General features: G+C 38.1%; 1 protein-coding gene across 1 annotated transcript; it reads left to right on the forward strand.

Moving 5' to 3' along the window:
• Positions 1-7,158: 7,158 nt before the first annotated feature.
• Positions 7,159-9,069, forward strand: LOC103450097 (uncharacterized). Its single transcript, XM_070809084.1, has 3 exons — positions 7,159-7,198; positions 7,325-7,789; positions 7,877-9,069. The coding sequence occupies exons 1-3, from the start codon at positions 7,159-7,161 to the stop codon at positions 9,067-9,069; spliced, it is 1,698 nt and encodes a 565-aa protein (XP_070665185.1).
• Positions 9,070-16,105: the final 7,036 nt, after the last annotated feature.

The raw sequence follows: 16,105 nt of genomic DNA on the forward strand, positions 1-16,105 counted from the left end.
GTGATGCTGTCGATGTTAATCGTGGTTTTATGAGTTGGAAATATATCTAAATTCACTTGTGTTATAATACATGCTTCTATTTAATAATCTTATATTTTTCCTTAAAGATGATAAAAATCACGAAAGGTATAAAGTATGGATACAAAATTTATATTTAACTATTAGAATGCTCAGAAGATTTGAATGTAGCTGCTTAGGTTAGAACAGATGTGCACCTCATTTTGAACTCGAGTTTGTATCCCCCTCCCGCTTTTTAGTCTAAGTTTAAGCAGATTAAAATCGCTTACATATTAAAAAAGACATGAGAATGCTTGTACTCAATTATGTTTTGATGATAAGACGTTTTGTAAACTGGACTTCAAGTTCTAAAATCACATATGTTCTGATACGCATTTGCTTCATCCCATGTGTCATCCTACTGTGCTTATGCTTTGTCACTAGCTACTTATATCTAAATTCTCTATTTATTCTCCAAATTTATATTAGGACGTGCTTCATTTGAATTACTAATTATTCAGCTAAATAGGGAGTCACAATGATCGTCGACCATTGGGAAGAATGAGGATCCTCTCCAGATCTTCTTTGTGAGAATTCTGGAAATCCTCCAATTATGTTCGTTCATCGTACATCGTGCAACCAGTTTTCGTCAGGTACTGTTTATATTCAATTTTAAATATAAAAAAATTTACAATGATTTCTAACCGCACAACGTACAATGAACTGACGTGATTGGAGGATCCCTGAGATCCTCATAAAGAGGATCCTTATTCCATTGGGAATAGAGTTTTTATTTAAAATATTAGCAACTAATGCTAGGATATCCTTTTTCACTCACTAAATTTATGAGCTCCTACCAGAATATCTATCTTAGGAGGTGGTTAGGGAGTGTGATTGGAGATGGATTTCCCAAATCGTCTCTAAAATTTAGTTAGGAGCTCATTTACGGAGGCGTTCTCTAAAAACTACTTAGTCTAGGTTGCTCACAACCTGAATAACTAATGAGCTAACTACGTCCTTCTAGTGAATGATGGGGTGCCACCTTGCTATTGAGCTCAGTCAACAAGTAGAATGAATGTGGTCGTGGTGTCGAACGTGCTATCGAGCTCTGTTAATCCAAACTAAATGTTATGTTGACATAGTTAGAGAAGTTAGTATTTTCTCAAAAGTTTGAGAGGTTTTAGAGCGAGAATGTAAAACAATTTGTGTAGAGTTGAAGATTCTTTCAATGTTGCAGAATTGCTTCTATTTATACAAAGGATTCTCTTCGTACGCTTTGGCTATCAAACCGCGAATGTGTTTTCCAAATTGCACCCATCTCGCTGTGATATTATCGGAATATTCATTCCACCAGCCACCAAACCAAATCTCTTTTGGTCTCCTTGTGAGCTTAAATTTCTTGATAGAAATTCAAAACGTGTGATGAGACCAATCCACCAATATTAAACCAACTCCTCCAGCCATACTGTCTGTTACCTAATTCCACACGTCCATATGCAATCAAACAACCCCATTTCAATTTGAATTGCATTGATAAGGCAAAATAGTCTCTCTGCAAGTTGATATGGGTTGTACGATCATGATGATTATCCTGCAATCCAATTATTTCGTAATTTCCAACATGGTGTGGAACCTATCTTTTGATCTTTTGAATAACCCATTTTCGTTTTATCCTCGTCTCCAAATTATAGTTTGATAATTAATATTTAGCCAAAATATTAGGGTGAAGTGCCGCTTTAATCTATGAAGTATCACCTTAGTGAAAATTAGGTCACATAATTATTTTTTGGGTAAAATAAGTCCATGAATTCCTTAAAAATTGCTAATTTTATGATATTACTATTATATTTAAAGCTATTTTAACTATTTTTTCGTCTACTTAAATCACTTGACACATTTCAAAGTGTAATACAGTTATTTTCTCACCTATAAGCCCTTCACATTTTATATAGGTTGAGAATCTAATGTCTAATTTACCCTCCAAAGTTAACCTACACTATTTCTTATGAAAACTACCAATTACCCTCCAAAGTTAACTCCATACACTATTTCTCTATGAAAAATTATCTACCTACCCTCCAATGTGTATCACGTGCAAATACCTCAATCAAACAAGCCGATGATACCAAATTGGGTTCAAACAGCAGCCCATTAGAGATGCAATGTCTAGACTTTTCTTATCTTAATACAAGTGATATTAAAAAGAAGAGAAATCAAACTCAGGATCTCAGGTATGGGAAGTGAATGTTTCAAAACAAAAGAGCTACGAGTTGCTTGTCTAGAAGAATCAAACTCAAAATTTCAAGTGCATGAAAGTATTGTGCTTAACCAAAAGAGCTCAAGCTTCCCCTTTATTATCCAATTATCTCATGCTACATTGACCTGGGCCGGAAGATGGGCTGCAGGCGCTGAAGGTCCTGAAGGTGCAGCAGGTCCAAGACTCATTGGGACTCTTCTACGTTCCTCGCTTTTAGGCCTAGACCAACACAAAATGCACCAAGACCAGGATCCAGATCACCAGTACCATTGGAATTGATATCACCAAAGTGAAATGTCTCGTTTTCCTTGAACTTTGAGGTCTACAAAATTACAAAATGTCTTTACCAAAACAAAGCACATAAATTAAAAAGAAAGTTGCAGACGTAAGTGTAATTACATTGACTAGAGCAAATTGTCCAAATGTAATGGAGCTCTTACAGTCATACCTCTCTCTGTCTTCGATCTGGTTTGTTTTCCAATAATAAGCTATGTAATGGGCTTGTTGCAAAAAAGAAAAACTTGTAGCTTTGAGTTGTTAATAATATACTAATGACTACAGTACATATGTCTCTGTGTATTGAGCAACTAAGGAGGCCTCTAAGCTGTCCACATGTCAACGATGTAATTTTTTTTTATTAATTTATTATTATTACGGTGAGGAGAGCAGATTGAAACTTCAAATCCTAGATGCATGAGTAAAAACTCAACACCCAACGGTTAGCTATCTAACTTTTGATACAGAAAACTTGTAAACAAACAAACTTGATACGAAAAACTTATAAACAAAAAAACTTCTAGCAAAAGTACCAAATATCCACGTCATAGGCGAAAGCGAAGAAACAAAGAATCTCAAAAATAATAACACAAGAGATTTAATGTGGTTTGGTGTAAAGCCTACGTCCACAGGCGAACCACGGCGAGGAATTTCACTAAACAAGCGGAGATTACAAAAGAGAGTTTAAACTATCCCAACTCAAATCCCACAAATTACAAACTCTAAACCAAAGGAGTAGATAACCCAAACCTAACAGAAAAGATTCTCCCAAATTGCTCTCTAACTCACAAACTGACAAATTAACTCTCACCAAATTGCCACACGAATAAGCCATGAATTTATCACACACTCATGACTCCAAACAGTAACCTCTAACCAAAACTCAATGAGAGAAAACTCTTCTAAACTAACGTTGGTGACAATGACACACAAAAATAAACTAACCCCAAAGTCCTATTTATAATGTAGAGGACTTAGGTTACAATGAGAATCCTAATTCTTATTGGAAGTAAATCCAAATCGTAATCAAATAGGTAATTAACAAAATTTCTCCACCAACTAAGGAGTCCAACAAATAAGTCAAATCAAAAGCCAAATAGGACATCAAACAAAATAGATAACTTAAACCTAAATCATGTATTATCCTAATTATGAGTTGTAAATCCCAACAATCTCCACATCGGTGAGAAATTAGCAAACTTCCAAATTAAACAAAGAAATTAGAAATTAGCAAACTTTCAATTTTTTCGTGGGCCGGTCAAACAGCTTATGGGCCAATACAAGGGGCCCAAAAAAATTAAGGAGCAGGCCGAGAGATTGAGCCCAATAGGGCTCGGGTTGGGTCCAAAGACACCCCAGCCGTAGTTGGGTGTGTTCACCAAGGAAGAAGGTCGACACCACTGCTTCATGCGGTCATGCTTTGGAACAACAGTACTCGGGGCGAGTCCATGGGTCAACGAAGACCTTAAATATGAATGGAGATTGAAAAATCTCAATGTTCTATCAAAACCCTAGTAATACGAATCAGAAATTTAAAAAAAATTGCAACGAGATTCGAGAATCTCGGTCAACTAGTATCGGCGATGAGCTTCAGGCCGTCAAACATGGAAACCTGTGGATGGGGATTGGTTGTAAGCCAACCTGCGACGGGGGAAGATACCATGGAAAGCGTCGGGGTTGCTAGGTTTCAATCCTGGAGCCCTCGGCTTCGGCTAGGGAACTCGCGGCTTGGCACGGCTTGGCCACCCAAGCTGCAGGCTTGGTTTAATGGTGCGAGGGCATGGGTTCAAAGAACCCAGGTTGCCTGTTTCGATTTCTTTTTTTTTTCTGTTTTTTTTTTTTAAATTCAATTCATATATAATTTAATTCAAAGCATCTTCAATTCAATGGTATAATGCATGTACATATATTTGATGCAATTCAATGGCAAATATCAAATTCACATAATTCAATAATTATGAATATAATGCATACACAATTTTTGTAGAATCTAAAATTCGAAAAACGTAAAGTTGGGTCATGCATTATGTTGAATGTTTATGCTATCATGGCTACAAAAATATCGAGATAAAAATCGTTGTTTTGAAAGAGCCTGATTGTGTGATGATATGGAATAAATGGTTTGATGCAGAAAAAATTATTCGACGTCAGATTACTAAGCACAGCGATAGGAGCGTGCTGATAAAGTGTTGTAGCCTATTTTATCTGACAGGGTTAAAGGGGGCCAGCGGCAAGGGTAGAGATTAAGAGAGATGTGTTTGTAGAATTGTAGGGGAATGTGTGTTGTTATCCCTCCTACATGGTGCCTTTATTTATAGTAGTAAAATGAGAGAAGATATTCCTTCTTCTCGAAGTAATACAAGTTGTAATAGAAAAGGATAATTAGGAATGTTTACAACAACAATGAGAATGCTATTCATAATTGGAAGTAAATCCAAATCGTAATTAAATAGGTAATTAACAAAATCTCCCTATAAGGAGTCCAACGAATAAGTCAAATTCAAACCCAAATGGGACACGAAACAAAATAGGTAACACAAACATAATTTCTGCATCATCCTAATTTTGAACCGTAAATCCCAACACATTGTTATTTATGCATAAACAGAAATAAAAATTGAGTGCTAGCTTGAATTCTTTAGAAGGGGACTATTGAAAACTTGAAATAGCATTTGCTTTCTTGGTTGCTTGCTATACCCAGGGGTGGATCTATTAAGGGACCACCCGAAGCTTGGAAAAATGGTTGTGAGGATCTTCAAGGACCACCCATGTTAGTGATGCTACATAAGTGATGTTGCACCAATGATGCTGCACAAGTGATGCGCAGCATGTGATGTTGCACAAGTGATGCTACACAATGACTTGGCAAAACGACGTCATTTTAAGCCAAGTCATTAAAAAAATTTAAAACCTCACTCACGTGAGAATCTTCACACGATAGAGCACTCAGCTCATTCACACGATAGAGCAATCAGAACCTTCACTTTACCAATAATACCTAATCGTCTGCAGCTCGGCCCTCTCCTATTCCTTACGGCATCGATCAACTCTTTGTTGCACTCTAGTTTATTTTCACCGTTGCACTGACGGGCGGGGCGACGACATCTCTGGTGAAAATCTGTAACCTTCTGCATTTTTTCTCCGTGTAAAGCTTTGGTCCGGAGGCTAGCCACTGGTCCTCTTCTTCTTAGTCAAAGAGGTTTTTACTCTCTTTGACTCTATCCATTAAATAATTTTTCCATACACTATCTGATATTAAACTATTTGTGGTGTTCAATATTTAAATAATTGGGATACTTTAAATGCGGTCCCTAATCCTTAACATTCTTTGACTAAAATCTTAATGGTATTCATAGTTTGATCAAAGTCCATTGACTTTGTACACCGAATTATATTACAATTAATATTTATATTTTTATAGTTTTGACATTAATTGTTTGATATTTTATGAGATTTATAATCCTATAAATTTAAAATCCCTCATTATAATACTATTAGATACGGTTACAATAAAAAAATTCAAACATTTTGATTGAATAAATGGATAAAAACTATGTAAAAATACGAAATAATAAATGGCAAAAGAATGTATCCATAGTGTTAAAAAAATTGGTACATTTCACATATAACAAAATGGTACATTAATAAAGATGAATGGGTACATTATAAATAAATTAGGGTACAGATAAAAGAAGAATGGGTACATTATAAAGACAAAAAAATTAGGGTACAAACAAAAAAATTGGTACATTTCACATATAACAAAATGGTACATTAATAAAGAAGAATGGGTACATTAATACGACCCACTATTTGATTTATTTGTGGTGTTAGATATTTTGTTTAAGAAGTATCTTTATTTTTAATGTTTGGTGGTGAATCTGGTGATGAATTAAACTTTTAACGTTTCTTTGAAGTGATGGCAGTCTATTTGTGGTATGCATCTTTTTGTCTTTGGCATTCATAATATTAGAATCCCACGGGCACATACCTAATAATAAATTTATAAATGAATCTGATTTCTTGTTTTTCATATAATATTTTTTTTAGTTTCATCAATTGATATAGATTTTTTTATTAATTGATATGTATAGAAATTAGAAGTATGGAACGATATTACAAGCGAAAATCATCATTGATTAGTTCGGACAATCATATTCCAAATAGTTCATCTCCGAACTTGGATAGTTCCAATCCTATTCTGAACAGTTTCCCTTTAATTCCAAGTAGTTCTAATCCAATTGGGGGTAATTCCACTCCACAACAAAATGAGTTAAAAGTTGATTTTGATAATCTTAAAAGAGACCCCGGAAAGAGAATTCCAATGAAGGATTTATCCTCCAGATATTCGAGATGAGGTCCGAAGAGCATATATATTGATGGATCCTTTTAGAGCTAAAGATCATGATTTTCCATTCACTTTGCATTCGAATAAAAAGCAACAATTCGTTGATAATTGGTTGAAGGAATTTCATTGGTTGGAATATAGTATATCTAAAGATGCTGCATTTTGCTTTTGTTGCTATCTATTCAAAGTCAACTTTGATCAATCAGGCAGTGACGTCTTTACTGAGGTAGGCTTTCAAAATTGGAAGCACACAAGAGCCTGTTTTGAAAAACATGTGGGAATGGTTGGTAGCTTTCACAATAAAGCTGTTGAAGCTGCTGGTAATCTAATGAATTAAAAGACACATATTGAAACAGTTGTGGTCAAATAGTCAAAAGAAGCTCGTATGGTTTATCGCACTTGCTTGAATGCATGAATTGATTGCACTAAGTTTTTGTTGCAACAAGGTCTTTCATTTCGTGGTCATGATGAAAATGACACTTCAAACAATAGAGGTAACTATTTGGAGCTCTTGCAATTCCTTGCGGATCATAATGAGAAAATAAAGGCCATTGTGTTAGATAAAGCTCCGGGAAATCTCAAGCTAATAGCTCATTCAATTCAAAAAGATCTTGTTCATTCATGTTATATTGAAACCATTAAAACTATCATAAGTGATATGAAGAATGCTAGGTTCTTTTCTCTATTGGTTGATGAGGCACGTGATGTTTCTATAAAGGAGCAAATGGTGGTGGTTTTGCGTTATGTGGACAATAATGGGAAAGTCATTGAAAGGTTTGTAGGAATTCAACATGTTCCCAACACCACTTCAAACACATTAAAGGAGTTTATTGATGCCTTCATTCATTTCAATGAGTTGAGCTTCTCCAATTTACCAGGGCAAGGTTACAATGGTGCTAGTAATATGAAAGGTGAGTTCAATGGACTCAAGACAAAGATTTTGAATGATCAACCTTGTGCATTCTATGTTCATTGCTTTACTCATCAACTCTAATTAGCTCTTGTTGCCGTAGCAAAGGATAATGTTGATGTTAACACATTCTTCCTATTGGCTAATAATGTGGTAAATAATATTGGAGCTTCATGTAAGCGTCATGATGCACTTAGAGAGATGCAACAAAAAGAACTTATGAAAGCTCTTGAAAATGATTCTCTTATGACGGGACAAGGATTAAATCAAGAAACTAGTCTCAAACGTGCCGGAGCTACAAGATGGAATTCACATTATGGTACTTTGATTAGTTTAATTACTATGTTCTCATCCGTGGTCAATGTGCTTGAAATGATTGTTGATGATAATACCAATGATTGTGTGGTCGAAGCAAATAGGTTATTGAAAGACATACAATCTTTTGAGTTTGTGTTTCTCCTATTTTTTATGAAATCTATATTGGGAATCATGAATGATTTATCACAAGCATTACAAAAGGATGATCAAGAGATTGTTAATTCAATGGCTTTAGTCAACACATGTAAAGAACAACTACTCTACATGAGGAATGATGAGGGGTTTGACCTTTTGGTTGACAAAGTATTGTCATTTTGTGTCCAACATCATATTGAGGGTATTAACATGGATGAGACATATGTAGCTCATGGGAGGTCGCACCGTAATACCCACAAAAAGACCAACCATCATCGTTACAAAGTGGAGCTCTTTTTTGTTGTCATTGATTCCCAGCTTATAGAGTTAAATGATCACTTCAATGAAACAAGTACTGAATTGCTCATTTGTTTGGCTAGTTTGAGTCCAAATGATTGTTTTACAGCTTTTGACAAAGAAAAGCTATTTCGCCTTGCTCAATTGTACCCTCAAGATTTTACGAAGCAAGACCTATTGGCACTTAAAGATCAACTTGATATTTATATTCATTCTATGCGTTCGAGAAGTGACTTTTCTCAGTTGCAAAGCATTAGTGATCTTGCTAAGAAAATGGTGGAAAAAAGGTTGCATCGAGTATTTCAATATATGTATTTACTTATTAAATTGGCTTTGGTTTTACCTGTTGCAACTGCTTCAGTGGAGATAGCATTTTCCGCCATGAATATCATAAAGAGTCCACTCCGCAACAGAACGGGAGATCAATGGTTAAATGATAGCTTAGTTGTTTACATTGAGAAAATTGTTTTTTCTTGTATTGACAATGAAACTATCATGACACGTGTACTTGACCAATCCCAAAACTACTGAGCACCGGTCAACGTTATACAGTCAAGGACCTAGAAGAGTTTCCCTCAAACCAGGAGGCCAATCACAGCGCGACACGTGTCGACATCAAAAGCCAATCATAGCGCGACATGTGTCAATATCAGAAGCCAATCACAACACGACACGTGTCAATGTTAGAATGAAACTAGAAACTCTCTTCTATAAATAGAGATCATTCTCTCACAATATTTCCTAATGTCATTTGTACTAAATCATTCACTAGTACTCACTAAAGGAGAGCTTGAACCTATGTACTTGTGTAAACCCTAAACAATTAATGAGAACTCCTCTACTCCATGGACGTAGCCAATCTGGGTGAACCACGTACATCTTGTGTTTGCTTCCCTGTCTCTATCCATTTACATACTTACCCACACTAGTGACCGGAGCAATCTAGCAAAGGGTGTGCTATCCACACACCCAATTTTACTTCTCACACACTCTTTGATAATTTCTGTCCCTTAATCTTCCTCAATTCATTCGATCGGACGGCTGGAAATTAAAAAGGTGTGTGAGAAGTAAAATAGGGTGTGTGGATATCACACCCCTCTAGCAAAGGTCACAAACTTAACATTTTCTATTGTACCAAAGTCCTCACTGATTTTGTGAATCAACATTTGGCGCCGTCTGTGGGAACGACACGTATTCCCACACTCTTTAGCTTTGTCAAGCTGGTTTCCACCATTCGTACACTCATTTTTGGCCAGGCATCCCTTTCCAACATGGGGAGCGAAGGAAGCTATAGCACACAGAATGACACCCCTCTTGCACCTGGTGCGAAGCAACGAAAGAATGAACAAAAGAAGTTTGCTCTTCAGGCTAAAGTCAATGAGCTGGAGGCTCAGAACAATAAGATAGCGATGAAGAATGAGATCCTCCAAGAGCAGTATGAGAAGGTATTCGAGATGGTCCACGAGGCTAGATATACTAAAACACACGAGCTTATCACCCATGTGGAAGTCAACCATCAACTGGGTGCCCCCCCAACACGGATGGTCATTTGCCCTCGACTAGGGTATTCCTGTTGAGGAGCGAGCTACTCATCGAAATGGCGACCAACATGAGACTTCTCTCAACCCAGCTGCTTCAACCCGAAGCAGGATGAGTGGAGGAAGGCACTTCCTTACAAAAGTGAGTGGAAGGATCGAAATCCGTCTTTCGCGACTGTCGAGACTTCTTAAAGCAACATCGAGACAATCCCATCCATGTAAGCTCGAAGATTAATGACCCAAGGGTCTTTGAAAGGCTCGATCACCTCCCATGTCTCAGATCGGCTACCAATTTGGGGAAGGGGTAACAAGTCCTAGAGAAACATGAAGGTATATGGGACTCAGAGATGTTCCGACAGACATACCTTGGAAGTCAGTACGGCGAGTCCAGGGAAAAATCACATACTCTTGATCAAACCTTCATACTTCCAAGAGGAGATGAAAATTTAAGAAAGAAAGCTCTAGTGGTACATGACTCCACTCAGGACCTTCTTGTCCTACAGCTTTTTAAGGAAGTAAACAAGTTGAAGGTCAAACGACAAGATGAGATACCTGATTGAAACCAACCTAGGCCTAGCCCTCTTACAAGGAGGATCCTCAACACCCTCCCTCCAAGCAAAGACAAAGCAGAAGCTTGGCTTGCAACTTTATACTGGAAATGAGGACCCGATTGAACACCTTAACCTTCTTGAGTCCACCATGGCATATCGGATGCACACCGATGAAGAGCGATGTCTTCTCTTCCCCTTTACCATCTCTGGTGATGCTGAATGGTACGAGGCAATAAAGGCAGAAGTTGAAAAACTCAAAGGCATAGGCTTCGTCCGCGAAGTTAATTATCCAACGTGGGTAGCAAATATGGTCCTTGTTAAGAAGAATCCGACCAAGGAAAGTCTCCTACTCCAAAAGATATTGTGGAGAATGTGTGTTGATTACACCGACCTAACCAAAGGATGCTCGAAGGATAGCTTTCCTCTTCCTCTCATATACAGACTTATAGACTCTACGACAGGGTGTGAACTTCTAAGCTTCATGGATGCTTACTCAGGATACAACCAAATCCTCATGAACCCTCCGGACCAAGAACACACAACCTTCACTACTGACAGGGGACTATATTGCTATAAAGTCATGCCCTTCGGCCTATATAATGCAGGAGTAACTTATCAGAGGTTGGTCAATTCAATGTTCACCGAACAGATTAGGAAGAGCATGGAAGTTTACATTGATGATATGCTAGTCAAGAGCAAACATGCTGACCAACACATCACCAACCTATCTGAAACTTTCATAATTCTGAAGAGGTATCGAATAAGGTTGAACCTCAACAAATGTGCATTCGACGCAGGCTCTGGCAAATTCTTAGGCTTCATGATAAGCAAACGAGACATTGAGGCTAATCCCCAGAAGATCAAAGCAATCCTTGACATGAAGGAATCGGTAACTTTAAAAGACATCCAAAGCCTTACTGGCAAGGTGGCAGCCTTAACTAGGTTCATCTCTAAGACCACAGATAGATATGCTCATTTCTTCAAAGCACTTAAGGGAAGTAAGAAGTACATTACATGGATTGATGAATGTACTGAGGCATTCAAAAACCTCAAAGACTACATGAGTAAAACCCATCTGCTATTCAAACCTGAGGTTGATGGCACTCTCATTATCTATCTGTCGATATCGGCATCAGCAGTAAGTTCCGTTCTCATTCGAAATGATGGTAATGTCAAACGGCTTGTCTACTACACTAGCAAGGCCTTACAAGATGCAGAGACATGATACTCCAACATTGAGAAATTGGCTCTAGCATTGGCCATGTCTAGCATTGGTCATGCCTGCAGGGAAGGGTAATGTCCGCTATGCAATCGTTGCAGTTGACTACTACAAAGTGGGCTGAAGTAGAACCATTGGCAACCATTAGTGAGGCAAAAATAAAAGATTTCGTATGGAAGAACATCCTTTGTAGATTTAGCATTCCCAATGTGATAATCACTGACAACGGGCGATAGTTTGACAACAATAAGTTCAGGATGTTCTGCTCGAAGTTCAACATCAACTTATGTTTTACCTCTCCAGCTCATCCCCAGTCTAATGGACAAGTCGAAGCCATCAACAAAATAATCAAGCGAACTTTGAAAACCAGCTTGGACAAGGCTAAAGGTTGTTGGCCAGAATTTGTACCCCAAGTTTTTTGGTCATACCGCACTTCTTATCGGACATCAACAGGAGAAACCCCATTCTCACTTGCCTTTGGTACGGAGGCAGTTGTCCTAGTTGAGCTTGAGCAAGCAATGTTCTGAGTCCAGAACTACGTGCAAAACGAAAATGACAAACAACTTACCCTTAACTTAGATCTAGTCGAGGAACACAGAAACCAAGCTCACTTGAGAAATGTCGCCTACAAGCAGCGCATCTCTAACTACTATGACTCAAGGGTCAAACGTCGTTCTTTCAAAGTGGGGGACTGGGTATTGAAGAAAAGATTACTCTGCGACAGAGTCCTGAGTAAAGGAACACTTAGTCCAAACTGGGATGGACCGTTTGAAGTTGTTGCCATCAGTCGCCCTGGCTTCTACAAGCTTAGAAGCTCTAATGGCAAGACCCTTGGCCATCCATAGAACGCTGATCACTTGAAGTACTATTACAAGTAAACTCACATTGTACAAGTGTTAAACTTCAGCCGTTCGGCATCCTATGTAACGAAGACTATTTGGCATGAATTCAATAAAGAGGTGATTTAGACAACTCAGTCCTAATCATCTTACATTCCTAGCAATGAAACACTCAAGTTCAAAGCTTCAACTTGAATGCTTCCAACATGAAACAAAGTCTAAGTATATGTCAACAAAACTATACAAATAAACAAACAACTTCATAGTATATTCGTTCAATCGTACATTCCAACACATTCATACATAAGCCAACTGTGCTTTGAAAAGGTTTAACATACTTTGCGTCATTCGACACTTGCTACAATGTGCCTTGACACCTTGCCCATATTCTCACTAACCAGGTGATGAAATATGAAGAAGGAACTCATCTTCATGCCACCAACCAGGTGATGAAATGTACAACATGTAACACCTTCATGCCACCAACCAGGTGATGAAATGTATAACTTGTACTCTAATATCATTTGGCAACTTGCCACTCATGCCACCAACCAGGTGAAGAAAGAACTCATCTTCATGCCACCAACCAGGTGATGAAATGTACAACCCGTACTCTCATTCATGCCACCAACCAGGTGATGAAATGTACAACCCGTACTCTAATATCATTTGGCAACTTGCCATTCTTGCCACCAACCAAGTGAAGAAGGAACTCATCCTCGTGCCACCAACCATGTGATGAAATGTGATGAAAGGTGATGAAGGAACTCACATTCGTACCACCAACCAAGTGATGAAAACAACTCACCATTCATTCCACCTACCAGAAGACAAGTGGTACAACTTGTACATGTGAACTCCTAGCATTCACAAATAATCAAAAACCCTCAAGCTTAATAACTCAACTAAGGGCTGCCCAACAAGAGTTATAGTCACCAACAAAGTCTTATTGCAAGCCAACAACAACTTCAGTGCATGGCATACGAAGATCAAGCTATTCAGCCCTCTTGCATCTGCTTCAGACATTTCCGCTCTGTAACAATGCAAACACTACAATTCGTAGAAAGCTCCACACACTCTTGATCAAGACAGTGTGAAGCAAAACCAATTTATGGTGCTAACAAGAGCTTCATCAAAGGAGTTCAACCACAATTCTCAAAAGCTTCACACACTCTTGATCAAGACAGTGTGAAGCAAAAGTAATTTACGGTGCCAACAAGAGCTTCATCAATGGAAGGCAACCACAATTCTCAAAAGCTTCACACACTCTTGATCAAGACAGTGTGAAGCAAAACCAATTTATGGTGCCAACAAGAGCTTCATCAATGGAGGGCAACCATAATTCTTAAAAGCTTCACACACTCTTGATCAAGACAGTGTGAAGCAAAACCAATTTATGGTGCCAACAAGAGCTTCATCAATGGAGTTTAACCACAATTATCAAAAGCTTCACACACTCTTGATTAAGACAGTGTGAAGCAAAACCAATTTATGGTGCCAACAAGAGCTTCATCAAAAGAGTTCAAAGCAAATTCAATGTATATGGTTCATCCAAACTTTCGACTACTACAAGGTGTGGCTTGCATCACAATCTCTTGCTCAACAGTGTGGAAGCAAAATTTGTATATGTTGTCTCTCCCACATTTTCAAATTTCTAGTTTCCCAAAAAAAAAAAAAAGGGGAAATTCAACAAAGCTTCATCAATGGAGGAAAACTACAAATTCTCAAAAGCTTCACACTATCTTGATCAAGATAGTATGAAGCAAAATCAATTCATGGTACCCAACAAAAGCTTCAACTCTAAAGCTTCACCTACAAAGCTTTAACTCCAAAGCTTCACCCACCACAAAAACTTCACCCACAAAAGCTTCACCCACCACAAAAGCTTCACCTATAAAGCTTCAACTCCAAAGCTTCACCTACAAAGTTTCAACACAAAAGCTTCACCCACCACAAAAACTTCACCAACAACCAATAAAAGCTTCACCCACCACAAAAGCTTCACCCACAAAAGCTTCACCTACAAAGCTTCAACACAAAAGTTTCACATACAAAAGCTTTACATTATCTTGATCAAGATAGTGTGAAGCAAAATCAATTCATGGTACCCAACAAAGCTTCAACCTCAAAGCTTCACCTACAAAGCTTCAACTACAAAGCTTAATATATATATATATATATATATATATATATATTTTGGAAATTCGAAAATTCAAAAATTCGAAAATTAGAAAAGAAAAAAAAAACAATTCGAAAAAAAAAATCGAAAGGAAAAAAAATGCCTAGGCCTCCTCTTCTTTGGGCCTAACAACTTTCATAACAAATATATATGAAGGAGGAGTTTTGGGCTACCACATAGAAAGGAAATGCCTCATTCATCAACTCCCTCGACCGGAGACTTGGGGGACTTCTACCATATGCTACTGCACCTTGATACTCGGAAGTCTCACGACCACTCAGTGACTTGGATTGTTCAAGTCTCCAATCGAGAAGTTTTCCTCACTTGGGAAATTAAGGGAGCACTACCTCAACATACATGCTTCACTCACAAAGCTTCAACATACAAGCTTCAACAAATGAAAAAATTCAAAGAACTTAGTGAAGAAAGCCTTGGTGTATTTAACACAATACGTTGAAATGAAGCAAAGCTTGTTTATTGATATCTCCGATAAGTTACAAATACGTACATATACATGAATCAAAATAAACAAATAAGAGGGAGCCTTTACAAAGGTTGCTCAGGAGAAGTCTCAGCAGTCGGCAAAACCCTAGAAAGAGAAGGCACTAAAGGGTGATTATTTAGAGCCTCAGTACTAGGCAGAACCCCAGAAGGAAGAGGCACCGAAGGTTGATCATTTGGAGCTTCAATACGCGGTACAGCCCTAGAAGACGAAGGCAATAAATGCCTTTGGAACAAACCAACAAACCTCTGATGATCAAGTAAAATCTGACCATCAGATTCTTGCAGCTGGTTGAGCTTCCTCTTCATGTTTATAGCATAGTCATGTGCGAGCCTGTGCAATTGCTTATTCTCATGCTTGAGCCCTCTGATCTCCTGTTTGAGACTTATCATTTCAGCCACCAATGATTCAACTTGGCTGGTTCGAGCAAATAGGCGTTGGGCCATATTAGACACAGAACCTGCACACTGAACACTGAGAGCCAGAGAATCTTTAACAGCCAACTCATCAGACCGTTTGGAAAGTAGTTTGTTATCTTTGGGAATGAAACGGTTCCTGGCCACCACCGCAGCTGTCATATCATTCTTCATCACAGAGTCCCCAATGGTAAGACGACCAGTAATGGATAAAAAGGATGGGTGCCATATGTTGTCTTGAGAGGGCATCGCTGCCTCTTTACCAAAATTCAAGTCAAAACAACTGTCGGATGGGCCATACATTATCAGAAATGATGAAGGAG

Source organism: Malus domestica, chromosome 12 (assembly GCF_042453785.1).
Source record: "Malus domestica chromosome 12, GDT2T_hap1".
In the NCBI taxonomy this organism is placed as follows: domain Eukaryota; kingdom Viridiplantae; phylum Streptophyta; class Magnoliopsida; order Rosales; family Rosaceae; genus Malus; species Malus domestica.

Excerpts from the sequence above, each read along its gene's own strand:
- LOC103450097 (XM_070809084.1), top strand. The coding sequence starts at position 7,159 with ATGGTTGGTAGCTTTCACAATAAAGCTGTTGAAGCTGCTG. Across the intron at positions 7,199-7,324 it reads TAAAGCTGTTGAAGCTGCTG|GTCTTTCATTTCGTGGTCAT; the intron begins GTAATCTAATGA and ends TGTTGCAACAAG. Across the intron at positions 7,790-7,876 it reads TGGTGCTAGTAATATGAAAG|CTCTTGTTGCCGTAGCAAAG; the intron begins GTGAGTTCAATG and ends AACTCTAATTAG.